This window comes from Coccinella septempunctata, chromosome X (assembly GCF_907165205.1).
Source record: "Coccinella septempunctata chromosome X, icCocSept1.1, whole genome shotgun sequence".
NCBI lineage: Eukaryota > Metazoa > Arthropoda > Insecta > Coleoptera > Coccinellidae > Coccinella > Coccinella septempunctata.
In genome coordinates, this window is record NC_058198.1 from 2,826,641 (window position 1) to 2,842,702 (window position 16,062).

The 16,062-nt window shown below is 37.5% G+C and overlaps 2 protein-coding genes across 2 annotated transcripts in view; both read left to right on the forward strand.

Moving 5' to 3' along the window:
• Nucleotides 1-14,046, forward strand: part of LOC123322148 (Kv channel-interacting protein 4-like) — a 65,072-nt gene extending 51,026 nt beyond the window's left edge. The window contains exons 5-6 of the mRNA XM_044910003.1: nucleotides 12,330-12,542; nucleotides 12,747-14,046. Coding sequence (XP_044765938.1) covers nucleotides 12,330-12,542; nucleotides 12,747-12,857 — 324 coding nt within the window. The 3' untranslated portion in view covers nucleotides 12,858-14,046. The remainder of the gene's footprint in view (nucleotides 1-12,329; nucleotides 12,543-12,746) is intronic.
• A 460-nt stretch (nucleotides 14,047-14,506) lies between these two features.
• On the forward strand, nucleotides 14,507-16,062 carry LOC123322144 (leucine-rich repeat and transmembrane domain-containing protein 1-like). Its single transcript, XM_044909994.1, has 3 exons — nucleotides 14,507-14,802; nucleotides 14,881-15,126; nucleotides 15,174-16,062. The coding sequence occupies exons 1-3, from the start codon at nucleotides 14,569-14,571 to the stop codon at nucleotides 15,816-15,818; spliced, it is 1,125 nt and encodes a 374-aa protein (XP_044765929.1). The 5' UTR covers nucleotides 14,507-14,568; the 3' UTR covers nucleotides 15,819-16,062.

A 16,062-nucleotide genomic window follows, 5' to 3' on the forward strand; every position in this document is an offset into this window, starting at 1 on the left:
AGGTCATTTTAGGGGGGTCTAACCCCTTGCTCATTTTTGACCCAAAAAATCGAGATTTTCGAAATCGAGTTTTTGTGCTTGGGTGGAAGCCTAGGCAACGCTGATTATATAACCGGAAATCCCAATTGGATCAGACGAATATAACAGGAGATATCGCAGATTGAAAATTGCAAATTTTTGAAAAATACCATTTCCAAGATGAAAATCTAAATGAACGGAGATAGGCTCTCGAAATTGCTTGAAATAGATTCAGCGTGTTCGGAAACCTATATTTTCATACCAAAATTTCAAATATCCAGCGTTGTTTATCAGAAAATCATATTTTTAATTTGTCAATTTTTAAACTTTCGAGTTAGGTGTCTATCAGAAAAATCATAGCAGATTCAAACGTAATCCACACTAAAAACTGAAAGAGCAACTCTTCTAGTCATAAAGGATGTACTGTCTCGTCAACAATGACTCCCTACAAGGCCGGGCCCCAATTGGATTGTCCAAGAAGGGATGCCGAAAAAGCACCCGAAAACAGTTCCACTTGTAGATTGGAACGTTCGGAAAGAGCGGAATCTTCTCCCAGCAGCATCTCGAATTAACATCGGGGGGTAATACGGGTTTTGGAATTAATTACGAGGCTGCAGGGGGAGGGTTACATAAAGGCACAAGTTGAATTGAGTCGAAATCCTTCGTTACCTTTATTATGCCGAAGTTGGATGGATAACTCCTGTTTCAGCTTCCCAATTCAAATTCCGGATTGATTGTTCCCATTGTTCGAATTGGCTCGTTGCCTCATCGCTGAAAAATCGGAGGCACACAAGTCCGCCGGCACAAAGCAGAAAACATCGCTGCTAAACTTCGTCTTTGTATTCCCTCGCAACGCGAGAGTATCGAATTAGTTTTCTATTATCTCGGACATCCCAGACGTATTATCGTTTGCTGGTACATCGATTCTGATTGATGCACCGTCTTCAGACTCTTCCAAGTTTCGGAACTCTCACACATTAAGTTCAGCTGAAACTGAACGATGTAATGTACAAAGTGCCTCGGTATCGGGAGCCGATGCAAGGAATGCTTGGGCCATCTAAGAGGTGTGTTAATACCCTCTTTGATCCAGAGAACTTGGAGCTGATAGGATCTTGTGTGCTGAACTCCTGGTCCTCTAGCACAAGAGGCATTAAATCACAACATGATACATTTATTCACCCAACGCCTTTATCCCTCAAAGATCTTCACTCAACCTGACACCAACTAGCACAAGCTTTTTGAGGTACCACCATAGGAGAATCAGGATAATAACATCTAGGAATAACACACTGGAGCTCAAGAGTCTTCAACTTCATTTATTTCTTCCGTTTTCGATCTGATATTCTCTGCTTGGCCTTGTTTCGGCCCACACGGAGATAGAGGGAACCCATGTCCGAATTTTTTTGGTGCTCCTTTAACGCCAAACTTGCCCGCTTCTGTTTAATCGATCAGAACGAGGACAATACACCAAGTCCCTCGCTGTTTGTTCATAAATTATGAAGGGCGGATCTATATATTACGCTAGGCCTACACAAGACCTGTACTTGGCAATCAATCCATTACGAAGTATCTATATCAATTATCTACAGGATGTCCGATCAATTGGGTATACACCATCGGGGTGATTTATACTGCGGTAAATGCAGTACGTATCACGGTCACGACCTTATCAGGAAATATTTGATCTATCGTCCAAAAATGTGTCTGATTTAAAGGAAATTTCACAATCTTTCATTTGACGTTTAATTAAACCGATTCATAGGATCTAGATGTCGGGGGAAATTGAAAATTTGAGAAACACAAACCCATTCATTCCCCTGTCCACAATGCGAAAGCTCAGGGAGATATAGCCGAACATAAACTGGATTTCCTACAAGAAAGGGCTCTGATGTCAGTATTACAAAGTTGAATACTTTTTCCGCCCAGCTATTCAGGAAGCCAGAATGAGGTTGTCATATTAGAAAAATAACAAGGTGATAAATTCTGAAAATTCCGTTCTCCTCAAGCACCATATTTTCCGCTTTTTAAAGTATCGCCGCGATAAAAAGCATCCTCCCCTATTTAGACGTAGATAATGGTATCGAGAGGGAAGTAATTGAAAGACGAGGAATGCTGATTCTTCCGTTCATTTTATCTGGATGGTTGTTAATGCCGGTAATATGTCTGTGCGGAGCTACCATCGAAGAATTGATTCCGTAGAAATAATCCGATCAAGGTGCAACTTAATTTATATGGCCTTTTCAGTCTTAACGAACTCCGCTGAAAGAATCCGGACGTCAATTAGAGCGGGGAACTTTCCGATCGTGACTCTGCCCACATTTTGATGATTTCGATTGGGGGGAACGGAAACTCATTCAAATTTTCATTTATGTATCAACAAACAGAGTGCACCCTTGAAAAAAGAATGGTGAAGTTATGACTCAAAAGGTTTTTTGAATGAGAAAGAAAAGTTATGAAGAAAGCCTTCTTTTTTGGCACGTTGAAAAGCTTGCAGTTCCCCTTGGAAGACTCTCTGATGTATGGAGCGATTTTCGTCAAAATTAGTTGGGAATTTTTCATCTGATGTGGTACCTCATCCGGGAAATTCCCAAACGCAACAGCCCGATAACAGTCCACTGTTCCCCTATTTGTAAACGATTCAACGTTCAAAAAGAATGGGAAAGTTCGAGCCACAAAGCATCCAATAAATCTGTGACAACGGTAGTAGAAATTATCCAATTAGGAATTGTGTGTTTATGGGATAACAAATGTGCACCTCCAGGGAAAGAACTTCCTAACGAAATTCGATAATGTTTATCGCCCCTCGCAATGTGATGAATTGACCAAAGAGCGAAACCTCCGGCTAAACGCCTGTGCGAGCGATCTATCCTCTTGAAACCGACTCCAGCGAGGGGTCACGTTATTCGATGGACTGCTGAAAAAACCCAATACAATGGGGTATCTATGGGACCTCTATTCTCCTCTTGAAACCGATGAATCCCCTTTCAATTTACGAATGAGCAAAAAGAGTCGAGTTGCACACCATCTCAACAAATCTGATGAAATTAGTAACCAATAATTTGTTTCAACATCAATCATGAGCATGATTGACTGATCCTTCTAATTCTGACATATTCTTACACATTTTTTATCGAGTCAATTACTGTTTTTCCACGACAAAATCATAGTAGAACTGTTATTCCACATTAATCGATGACGAATTATACGTTTCCACCCTGTTATATTCTCCTCAGACACCCATGATTCAAGGATTAATGGGAACCTGGATATATATCGTCAAGATAAGACGAAAAGTTCCAATTAAGGGGTATGTTGAAGAGTCACCTTGCTTCAAAGACTTGGTTATGGATTTATAAAAAAAATTCTATGTAGGACCAATATGAACCAATTAAATTTGCAGAGATATTTTTCGAATATAGATGCACCTAAAACTAATTTTCCCACTCGTTCCTCATAGTTAAGGGTGTGAAATCCACAATCCTATTCGATTTTCTACCATAACTTTCCACAGTCTCGACATACCTACTTAAATGAAAAATTCTGCCCGTTTCAAGTGCAATGCAACCCTAATTAGCGGGGCAAACGACCCGATGTGGTTAGCGCGAAAAATGACATCACGTAAGGGATGCGACAGTAATTGCCCAAACCATTAAAAGTTGAATCGCGGTCGGCTATGAAAAAAATGAATAACACGGTTTCAGGTGCTCACCGTTTAAAAATTTCGCGTTGTCAAGTTTAAATCCCGACAACGTATCAATCTCTATAAGGGTGGTATGATTGATCAATTAATTATGGATGTTTTCGGAAAAAAGCCCTGACCGAAAAAAATCTAATTGTCCTTAAATTTTCGAACTCTTCAACCTTCCGTAGTGGAGTTTTAGCCTCGCAATCGGGGTGGAAAGGCTTTTCATTATCGGCGTTCGTTGGGGTTGGAAAACAATGTGTAGCCAGAGGCATTAGGGAATTGCTGATGACCCTATAAACTATACATGAGAAATCACTACGAATCTTGTAGGAATATAAATGGCTATTTAACGATTTAAACGGCTGTATCTATTCTATTCGAATTTTTGCGTGTTCCTACGAGCCAAAGCCTCATAATTTTGTCCAAATGTAATGTTCAAACCATTGAGTTCGAAAAAATTTACTCGAACATCAAACTTTTTGGATAAATTTAGACCATTTTTTTCTTCCTTTCAACATTACTGCTCTAACTTGATCAATATTCATCCTGACAATGAGAATGAGTGTTTAAATAATAAACTCACCAACTTGATTGTGTTGAAGATGAATTTGGAGGCTGCACAGACTTGATCTCCTAATCTGAAACAAAAATTTCCAAATTTAATCATTGATTCACTAATGGCATCGATATGTAATAATAATATAAATCACTGTGTATATAAGTCGATATCTTTGATTCAAAAAAGAATGGCAAGGGTGAACGAATTGAGTTCTTCCCCCAAGCTGAACTATTATTTTCCTGGAGTATGGAGCGAGAACATATTTTCGACGATGATCAACGGTTTATCGAAACTTAATATACTATTTCACGATTAATGTTGTTCTTGTAACAAACGAGCATTACTGCCGATACATTTGGTACCTAACCAGAAGGGAGGCATGCCAGAACACGTTAAGTGCTCTGACGGCGGATGTGATAAGCCCTACGGCTGTCCCATAAGTATTATGTGAAACTCTGACGTTTACTTCCTGCAGTATCACTGCTCGTAGAAGTTTCCTAGTTACCAGTGGAATCAGGTATGATTGAAATTGTTCCATCCACCCCTTATACAATCATAACGAACAAGTCAAACAGATTTTTCAGCAAATGTTTTACTATTTTTATTAAAATATCCATTTGCTGTGTCCCATTTTTGGTTGCTATACACGAGCAGCTACGCCCTATTTCTCAATTTTTCTGGACGTTTCATTGGAATCGCGGATCAACGTGTGCTTGAAGGAATTCCAGAGTTCCGAATGACCTAAGGATCATCCTGGATATTCCATTTCCCCGTACGTCAAATCAGACCTAAGCCTAACCCTCTCATCCGGTATATACGCTGAGCAAACAGATGTCAACGAGTTATTCAAATGGCAGGTCTTCACGTTATTCAAACACATTTCTCAGTCGGGAATCTGTTACTGGAACTGATGTGAAAGCCGTGATAATTGATCGTAGTTTCCACAGGTGTTCAGAACACCAGCCGATTTATTGTAAATATTCAAGAGAAGGAGGCAGCCTTTATATTTCACGTCGTGAATGAATCTCGCCGAACCTACGCTACTGTGCGAAAGCAAGTCTTATTTCCATTTTCCCCCCATAAATTTCCTTTCACCCCCAAATTTCCCCGTTACAGATTCGCCGTATCTCCGGAAAAACGTTCGTTGCGTTTTTCTTCTTGAATTAGGCATATCCAACAATCCGGCCGTTTAGTTAGTGGTAATACGCTTGAACTTTCATCGTGGTATTCGGAACTCAGACACGGACGTAAATCCAATAGCAATCATCACCATCATCTGCCCCTGCTTGAGAGATTCGAGTTGGTACTCGTTTCCTTTCAGATGGCGCTGTGTGTACACCTTTTCGCCGAGGTATGAGTTGTATTGTTCTGACGAGGTCCAATGAAACCGTAACCATGGTCAGCATCTACTCTTTCTCGACGAAATGGTTCGAAACTAATTAGTTACTTTCTTTCTTCAAATAGAATTTGAGTTTTGGCCAATTAGAGATTATTTGAGAAGTATTTCCGTCCACACTTTTCTTCCCTGTTCGGTTAATATCGAGTACAACTTGTCTTTTGGAGGTTGTTCATTACCTATTCTCAAATCTGAATGGGGTGAAGTGTTAATGAAGGAGCACAATGGCATACTCCCCAAAGGCTTTTAGAGGCGCTCCTACCCTATCCCTATATTAAGTGACACCATTGAAATATATCAAGAACAATTCAGGTTACCTCCACTTTGAACTGAGAGCGCAATATGAAAACATTTTTCCTTCAAATGAAAAATGATGTCGGTTCAATTCAGATTTCTATTACGAATACTATTATTAATTGATTGTTCGAGTTGGTGTTCCTGTGGAACTAGTTACTAGGTTTGATTACCCGATAATTATTAGTAAACTGATGAATTCTCGAGGGTGTTCAAGATTTCAATTTGGAGTATGACCCTCTCGTCTAGGGACTCAATTATCCCAAACTGTTACGTTTAGGGGGGTGATTTGATATTAATATTTGTCCAGGACACAAATAACCGTTTGATGAACAGCCAGAACAGAAAGGTCTACATTGAAGCATGGATACGACCACTAGAAATTGATGAACATTAAAAAAACTGGCCCCTCGAGTATTTTTCTTCTTCCATTTATCTTTCTATTCATCATATAGTTCAGGTCAATTTGGACATGAGAAAAATTGCTGCAAAATGGATCCCCAAATGTTTGAACATTGACCAAAAGCGTGCAAGGGTAGAAGCATTGCGTTCGATCTGTGCTCGATTTGAAAACGATGTAGACTTCTTAAACCGAATTGTTACTATGGATGAGACTTGGGTACATTTCTACGATCCAGAAACAAAGCAACAATCGATGGAATGGCGACACTCTGGTTCTCCAAGACCTAAGAAGTTTCTTGTCCAAAAATCTGCTGGAAAAGTTCTTGCTTCAGTTTTTTGGGATTGCCATGGAATCATCATGACTGATTTTTTGGATAAGGGTAGAACAACAACCGGAGGTTACTAATCGACATTACTGACCACTCTACGGGAAAAAATTGAAGAGAAAAGACGAGGAAACCTATCCAGGGGTGTTTTGTTTTTGCAGGACAACGCCCCTGCATATAAATCACACGTTGACATGCAAAAAATTCGTGATTTATGGTTTGAATTACTAGAACACCCCCCTTATTCACCAGATTTGGCTCCATCCGACTATCATCTCTTTCCTCAACTGAAAAAAGTCTAAAAGGTAAATTTTCTTCCAACGAGGAGGTAACAAAAGCTGTGGAGGTCTGGTTTGCAGATCAAGAAGAAATATTTTTTTTGAAAGGTCTAGAGACGTTGCAGGTTCGCTGTAATAAATGTATACAATTAAGAGGAGAATATGTTGAGTAATAAAATATTTTGACATTGAAATTTTGTTTGGTACGCTAAGAATTTATCAATATATCCTCGTATCCATCTAGATACTGCCTCTCTGTAAAATACCGAGTGATTTCATGAAAATTTTATTGTGTGTTCATCCTTTAGTAGAATAATCATGAGCAATTTCGATTTTCCACAAGGAAAAACGCTGAAAATTCTTGCTACATAAGTAAAAAAAATCGTGTTTCCCCTTTAGAAAACCCTACTCTCTATCGTGATCGATACCCAGATCATATCGAGGTCTCAGACAGTATGAAATCGAGAAAGGGGATCCTTCTCTCCATCCAATTCCAAGTTTTTATGCTTCATCGCACTAGGACCTCCGGGAAGGATTCCGGACCCAAGGATCTTCACGTGAGAGGGGAAGATCGTCAGTGTGCGGAACTATTAACTCCGTGAAATATTTCACGGCTTCTGCCCCCAAAATAAAAGGCTCGTCGAACGTGAAATATTGCCTTTTTATGACTGCGGAATTAAGGGAACTCCATTGAGGGTGATGTTGGTTTTGAGGACTCCGAGAGTCGGATTGATTAGACATTGATTTGAGGAAATGAACCCTTAAAATTTTACATCATTTTTACATTTGAAATTCAGTGTAAAAACTTGGAGAAGTTGTGATTTAACTTGGTGCATTTATGTGCTGGAAGGTTAATAGGAATGGCAAGCAAAAAATATCTTTTAACCCCTTCGAAAAGTTCATTTTGGGAAGGGGTTTTCAATGAGTCAATGCGTGGAATGGGAACTCGAATAATGGTGGTGCAAGTACACCCCTTCCAATCGAAAAATTGGTTCGTTTGTGGAAAAGCCGCACACGGCATGGAAAAACAGCGAACACATCCGACTTGACGGTATTCAACGTACAGTATCTCCGCACATCCTATTGGGTTTTCATAACATACAGGCACAAATCACTGTGATATATGTCTGTTTTCCAATGAAAGTGGTGAAAGCGTTTTCAAGGCAAATCTAATCTGGTTATTCGGCACGATGCAATTTCCCCGACCGAGATTAATGTCGGTGTATTTGGGAAAGCGTGTTTTTTATGAATATCTATCAGTACCTGGGGGCTTTCAATCCCCATCCGCCTATTGGGGGCATAAATTTCACTATTTTGTTCCGACTTTTCGAGCCGATAGGTCCGACGACGTTGAACCCTTGCAGATATTTCACTTACAATTTATGTACATCCATTTCGCGTGCAAGAAAGCAATCATCCGAAAAGAATTTTCCGAACGCCTTCAGAATTTTAAACAGCCGTGTGATCTACGATTTCTGATTTTTCAAGAAATTCCAGAATTGCTGAATTTGGTACCCCCAAAATTTTCCAAGACTGAAACACAATTTCCCGGGAAAATTACACGAGCATGGAGCTCATGTAGAATTCGTTATTTTCCTTATTTACCCAACCTTCTCAGTTATACATTACACCTGTTCCTATAAATTCTCACATTACACCTAAGTCAGCGGAATACAACGAATGAATTTCTCATATGAAAAAATTCCGTGTTCCTCTCTTGTTTACTCCCTTTCGCCGGAGATTCAACTCGCAGCGTAAGCTCTTCCGCGATATAAATCATTTTCTCTTAAAATAACGTAATTCCTAGGATTGAAATACAAATCCTCCAGGATGAGGAACCTGACCTGGATCCGCTGCTGAGATTTTTCCGAGGAAAAATGGCCCCAAGAATATGAATTGCTGTTCTCATTTTCTGGTCGATACCAAATTAGTTAAAAAATTTGTTGCTCGAAATCAAATTGAATTTTCCTGAATTAAAATACTTCCCAAAGCTTGCGATGCTAAAGGACAACCCTTTTTAAGGGTGATATTGAAACGTCCGAGTTTTTTGGTGGATAATAGACGGTCATATATCCAATGTTCGGAATGAACTGGAGTGGTGTTAGGCACATTTCATTTCCATAAATTATTCAATAACCCTTTTCGAAATAATTCAGGAAGAAAAATATGGGTCAACGAGTTGACATTACGCGAAATTTATACTTGTGAGGGCACAATTTCGGCGAACTTTTCACGGGATGCAAATTATTGCCTACTTTGGAACGAGGCAGCGGGCATTTTTCATTTTCACTTTCATGTGTAAACACACGGCCTACCTAGATGAAAATATGCGAGTGGGTTGTGACATAACTAACGTTGAGGGTTAATTTAGAGTGGTCCCCTAAACGTCAGCCCGCTCGTGAAAATGTAATAGCTGAGCAACTTATTTCCACGTCTATAGCGAAGTTATAATAAGATTTCTCATTCCTCGAACGAAATTCTGCCTCAGTCTAATTACGAGTTGTTTCCCCTCTACAATTTCGAAAAATTGTTTCGCGTGAAAGTAAAACGATTCGATTCATCCGAAACTTTTCCACCCCGAGAAAACATATTTTCCGACCTCGAGAGAAAAGGAGAGGGCATATTTTTCGACCCCTTCGAAAAAATTAAACCCTAATCCAAAAATAAATATATCGGCTCTCGGTTCATCTCAGCGTTATTGTCCAAGTTCGTAGAGAATCAAGGTTGGCTTATCTATCCGACTGTATACGTGGAAGATATTTCAAAGCTGGAAAAAAAACCTCACGAAATGTGGTGAATATATCATCGGAAACTTTCATTTTTCTTTTGTGGTAACGATGAGACGTGGAGAGAAATATATAGGGGAAGAACAGGTTTACTAGTCGGGGGAGAATACAAGAGTGCTACATAATAAATTTGAAAGCGAAGTATATAAGAAAAGTTTAATAATCCGGAACAGATTGTGTTCTCTATAACAGAGGAAATTGGAGAACGTTTTCTGAACAACTTCTGTACTCCGGACTGAGGCATATAATACTTACTCAACAAAGTTTTCATTTTTCAATTTGAATAAATTCCATTCACTCCGAGCGAAATTCACATGAATTTCACTTATTTCCCACTTCAAACTTTGAAATATTTGCTAACAGGATTCATCAGCCATTTCGTGAAAGTGGTAATAAGCATACGGTAACTAATGGTAGGGCATAAAGAAAATTTATGATCTCCCCTTAACATCACCAGGCGTATTTCTCCGGATGTATTATCATGAAGTTCAACAACAATTCAAAACAGACACTGAAACTATAATTTCGTAACATGAATAACAATTATGTATGAAAAATCAACTTGAAATTGTCGCGTTAACCCTTAGTATTATAACCCCAACCTTTATATTTTGATTAGGGAAGATGGGGTAAGTAACACCTTCATTTTTTCTTCATTCGGTTCATTCCTTCTCGAAATATTCACATGTAAATTCTATGAAAAACAACGTTGGTTTTCCCTTCAAGCATGCTGTGTAAATCAATCGAATTTTCACTCATTTATTCTGCAGTTTCGTCAATGAATGAACTATTTTGACCTTAATTGTTAATAACAGAAACAACAGTAATATTTTGATGTCTGGTGGACGATTTTCGTCAAAGTTATAGAATGAATTAGTGATAATTTGATTGATTCACACAGCAGGTTTAACTTAATGACCAATTCTGTACATTTAAATTTGAATATCTCAAAAAAATTAAATATGCTGAACTTAAAATAGAAAGGTCTTTCAAAAAATGAGGTATCACTCACTCTATCCTCCCTATATTCGAAATATAGAGGTTGGGAATTGAACACTAAGGGATGAAGCCCCTGGAAACAAAAATCGACGTGTCCTTTATATACTCATTCGGTTCTGCTGAGCTAGAGAGCCTGTTTCGTTTTCAATGGGCCCCTCTGATAGAGTTCCTCATCGTTGATATTATAATCAAAACGAATTTCTGCTCAAAAAACGGGAACTGTCGAGATACAGAAACTTATTCTGCTCTACTTCTAACACAGAGAACTTTTGGGGCGAGGATCATATTACAGTAGCTAGTGAAAGTATTTTAATTGTCGTAATTGTGGGTATTCCAATTAAACTGGGAAGGAGCCAGTAGGTCGTTACAGTCTCATCTAGGACAGGCAGGTTCGAAGGCTCAGAGAATGTGGGTTTTTTCGTGGACTCTCGGTCGCAAATGCCTATTACGACGGAGAAGCACGAAAACGTGCTTCAGCGAGTACGTAACACGAAATTTCACGCCTACTCAACGATAAATGTCGAATTCCCTACAGAGCATCCAGCATCCAATCGAGAATAGGTATGGACAACCGCAGAATTTCAATGTTTCTATAATTCGAGGCATCCCGACCAACAGCATGGACTTCCCAGAAAGAACGGGATGATTAAATTCAGCTCGCATACGAACATTTTCTCTAGACAACGTCCGTTGTCTAATTAAACGTACACTAATGGACTCTACTAGGTCTGGAAAGGATCAAATGTCAATTGATCCCTGCGAGATGAAACAACGTATCAAATCTCTGTATGGAGAATATGGAAATTATAGAACCAACACCCAATATCGATGACGATTGGAATCCTCCACTGTCATGCCTATTTCAAAATACAAATCGACCTAGTATTCATCCCATACAAGATAGAGAAAACCCCTCGGTACAAGTTGCGTTTGATGAATATTTCAGTAGGGATCAAACCACAACACCAACCCAAAGGATCTAGTCCTCAACTACATGATTCGGTTCTGCCTATCCTCAATCCATTTTTATTAGAATCTTGCCGCAAGCTTTATAGAGTGATAGAATGTACGGGATACTAGTAAGTTCCTCCGCCTCTTTGTATTCTCGCAGGTCCTCACATCCATTTCTTTTCCACTCTACGCGAAACAAACTTCTTCCATTTCTTTAACCGTCCCGTTCACAGGACATTTCGGCTGCTTGTCCTTGTTAGGATTAGAATTTATTAGGTCGAGAACCGCCGTTTCCGAAAGTTTTTGTGGGTCTTGGACAATGGGAAGTTTGAGTCCTTAAGGTGAGGATGAGAGATAAGTAAATTCACGCAAGTATTGGGTTGGCAAAGTTTCCCAGAGATATCCTCGCTCATAAACTCCCTCGAGAAATTACGCAAATATTGATCAATAACTTGGGATAGCCTTAATTTTCGAATTAATAGAAAATCTGGAAGATCCTTGGAAAGAGCTTGGAATTGAAAGAAATCGTCCAAACATATCAGATAGCAGGGGATTACCCCGGCTTAACCTATTTCAGAAATTATATCACTTCCCCAAGGTGGATGTTCCTTCTAATAATCTTTTTTCGCTTGCAGGATTTTATCAATATCCTATCCAAAGTATCCAGAGGTAGCGTACAAGAAAAGCTACAATGGGTATTCGGATTATACGACCTCAACGGTGATGGACTCATTTCAAAGACAGAGATGGTCGATGTAGTTTCCAGTATTTATCAAATGTTAGGTAGAGCTACCCGTCCTCTTGTGGATGATACATCTGCGAAAGAACATGTCGAAAAAATTTTTCACGTAAGTATTAATTAAAACCTAGAAGCCTCAATCATCATAATAGTAAATTAAAAATGTTTCCCTATGACCTAATGCTAAAAGAATGCAGCTCAAATTATCTGTGTTCTATATCAACTTATTTCTAGTGGATAATTCCAACTAGACACATTCCAAAATCTTTGGGTTATTGTCACCGAAATCAATAAATACTTTTTATATTTTCAGTTAATAGATACGAATAAGGATGGAGTAGTAACAATAGAAGAATTAGTCCAATGGTGTTCAAGGGACGAGAACATTCTGAAATCCCTTGAAACCCTAGACACTGTATTGTGATCCTCATCTTTATATCCAATTGTACAAATGATACATTGCCACTTGTGTCTGTTGGCGTCTATACATAACTCAATATTTCGTACCAAATGAAATTTTATGTGATCTTGAATTCCTGAAATCGAGAGGATTGTCTTGTTCTTTTTTGACTGAGTCGAGCCTTCGGCTCAGTTGAGATTATTCTTGAATCCATGTGAACGATTATTTATTATAGCTGCGAGGCTTACGAAGCTTGTCGCTATTATGTGTTACTGATAAGAGTTTTATATCTCGAACGAAAAATAATTTTGAAAAGGGAAAAACTAGCTGTAAATTGTGCCAGCGCAAATATATCTCCTAAAAGATCCGATTTTTCATAAGACATTCTAGATATTTTGAACATATGTCTATTCTGGGTCCATTCAAATTTAATATAGATAGTCATATATCTTTATTCAAGTTTTGATGTTCCTATCGAAAGGTTATTTAGAATAGTTGGAAATATTTCAAAGATTTATCGTTGATGCATTCTATCTCTGTCCAATCTATAGTTGACGAGTTTTGTCAGTAGAAGCTGCAGAATTCATCAGTCAAATTTACCTATCCCTAACTGAACTGTCTTTATGCTTCAATTTTTCCAAGCAGATTATATACTTAAATACTCGTATGTGATATTGATATTAGATATATTCGAAATATTAACATAAAATCCCAACAATAATAACCTGCTTCATGAAAAATATCTTCAATTTATCGTTATAAAAAGCTGAAACTATTTTCAACACTACAAGAAGAACATAATCAATAACTCGACAGTATTATGGTGTAGAACTGTAAATTTATGTTTAAATGAATCTACCCACTTCCTGTAGAACTTAGATATAAGGAAATTTTATTTCAATGTGTATTTTGGAAACAATTCCGAAAATTTTGTCATTGTATTGATGGTGTTTTTTTTTATTTAATGCAGTTTTCATCTTGGAATTAATAAAATTCCAAGACTCATCAAGAATGTGGTACAATTTGTAAGATAAAACCTTATTGTGATAGTATTAAGAATATTAAGAAATGTTTGAAATTTTTAATGCAAAAGATGTCCATTTCGAACATTCAATTTGTGTCACAAGCTTTATTGACAATGTATTTGTTTATTACTCTACGTTGAATTTATCCCTTTGATAAGTACAATAAATAAATATAAGTGTTGTCTCCATTTCATCTTGTTTTTTATCAAACACGTTCCTCCATCATTTTTTCGATTGAAGTGATAAGTAAATAGAATAACTACAATATATTAAGGTCATTTAACGATATTCAATATCATCTGCCGGGTGATAACTTGAATAAATATAGCTACGCTAGTCCTCAGGGGCGTATATATTCCTGATCGTCGATTTTTTTCTGTATGATCCCGCTGAATTGGAATATGTGGTTCAGAATTAGAATTTCTGTTGAAACTCTGGTAGTCGAATTTTTCTATTATGTAAATGTGCCGTTTTTCGCATAAATCAATGAAGTGTGCTACTAAAATATACTTAAAAATGGTTTTATAATTACTATAATATAAATATCGGTTTCGGGTGAAATAGATGAATTGATTCTTCTCAAATCAGCATCGCAAAAACATCGTCACCAACCTGAATCATCAATTTATCACCTGATAGCCGCTTATCTAATCATAAAAGAAATAGGGAGAATCCGTTTCATTTCGCAATGTAGTTTTGTTATTGAAAAAATGAAAAACAATGTTATTCTTGTCATTTTATTGAACATAACGTTTCTGGTGGTGGCGAAAAGGATAAAAATTGAGTGCCCATCTTATTGCTCGTGCGAAACACATTTGAATCTCAAAAAAGCACAATGTGTCAACAGAACCATAGTAGTGGCAGATTTAGATTTACCTCCACAAACTCAAATTTTGGATGTATCTTTCAATCAAATAAGCCAGCTGAAAGAAAATGCTTTTTTTGTAAGTAAACTTTTCCAATCGACGATCCAAAAATCATAATTGAGTACCATTATTCTGAAAAAAATATGTCAATTACAGAAAAACAAGTTATTGCAACTACAGTTGCTGAACATGTCTCACAACAGATTAGGAGAAATAAGCATATTCGCTTTCAAGGGCCTCAAAAAACTCAAAGTTCTGGATCTTTCACATAACGGCATTCAGCAAATTTACTCTCAATGGTTTGAAGTTCTGATTCGTCTAGAATATCTTTACCTAAAAGGAAATCATTTCGGTGATATGTCCAAATTGCAGAGGCATGCTTTCAATTCTGAAAAACTAAAGGTAAGAAAAATGTACTTCGCTATTTCAGTTGAACATTGTTTTTGTAGGTATTAGATCTGAGTGAATCTTATATAACTTTCATCAATGGGAAAATATTCAATTTACCTCAGTTGAATTATTTGGATTTATCTTCAAATAAACTGATTTCCTTAAATCAAGAAGTTATAATTCCACTCAGAAACTTGAAGATTTTCAACATGAAAGATAACTTACTAGCCTGTAATAAAGAAATGATTAATCTGAAAAAAAGCCTCGACTCCAAAAATATTCGATACGATGAAGATCCATGCGAGCGAAAAATAGGGAAATTCGAAAAAATGATCATGAAGGCTCCCACTGAAACATACAATGAAAATAATTTCTGGATTGTGGACGATACTCATGAAACCCCAAAGAAAATACCTGTAACACAAAATCCCTGCCAAAATATCCAAAAAGATAACTCCATGATTCAGCTATCTGAATTACCCTATAGCCTTTTCATAATCACAGTTTTAATTTATGGAATTTTAATTGGACTTGTATGTGGCTGTAGTGTCAAATCTTGCAGAATGAGGCATAAAATCAGACACTACAAGGGAAAAAGTACAGTTCGACTGAAACGCATCAAATTTTTGGAAAATGAAGCCCAACAGCTCACATCACATGAAGGCTTACTGGGCACTTCTACACCAATTTTAATAAGAAAGTAGGCTGTGGAACTTCAGACTCCTATTTTCAATAAAGAACACTGATCCAGTGATACAAAAATCACAAGCAAAGGATGAAACTAAAAAATACAACTGGGGAAGTAATAACAATCCAGTTCACGCTATACTGCTGGAATATATACATCATATGAATTAAACCATCATTTATTAAATGCAAGTGATATGCAGCAAACTGTTGAGTAGGTAAGCAGCTGTTCATTCAGAATAAATTGGTTATGAAATTTCA

What these genes read in the sequence shown, in the direction of transcription:
- LOC123322144 (XM_044909994.1), top strand. Translation starts at nt 14,569, where the DNA reads ATGAAAAACAATGTTATTCTTGTCATTTTATTGAACATAACGTTTCTG. An exon ending in TGAAAGAAAATGCTTTTTTT is followed by an intron (nt 14,803 to 14,880) that starts GTAAGTAAACTT and finishes TGTCAATTACAG; the next exon opens with AAAAACAAGTTATTGCAACT. An exon ending in TCAATTCTGAAAAACTAAAG is followed by an intron (nt 15,127 to 15,173) that starts GTAAGAAAAATG and finishes TTGTTTTTGTAG; the next exon opens with GTATTAGATCTGAGTGAATC.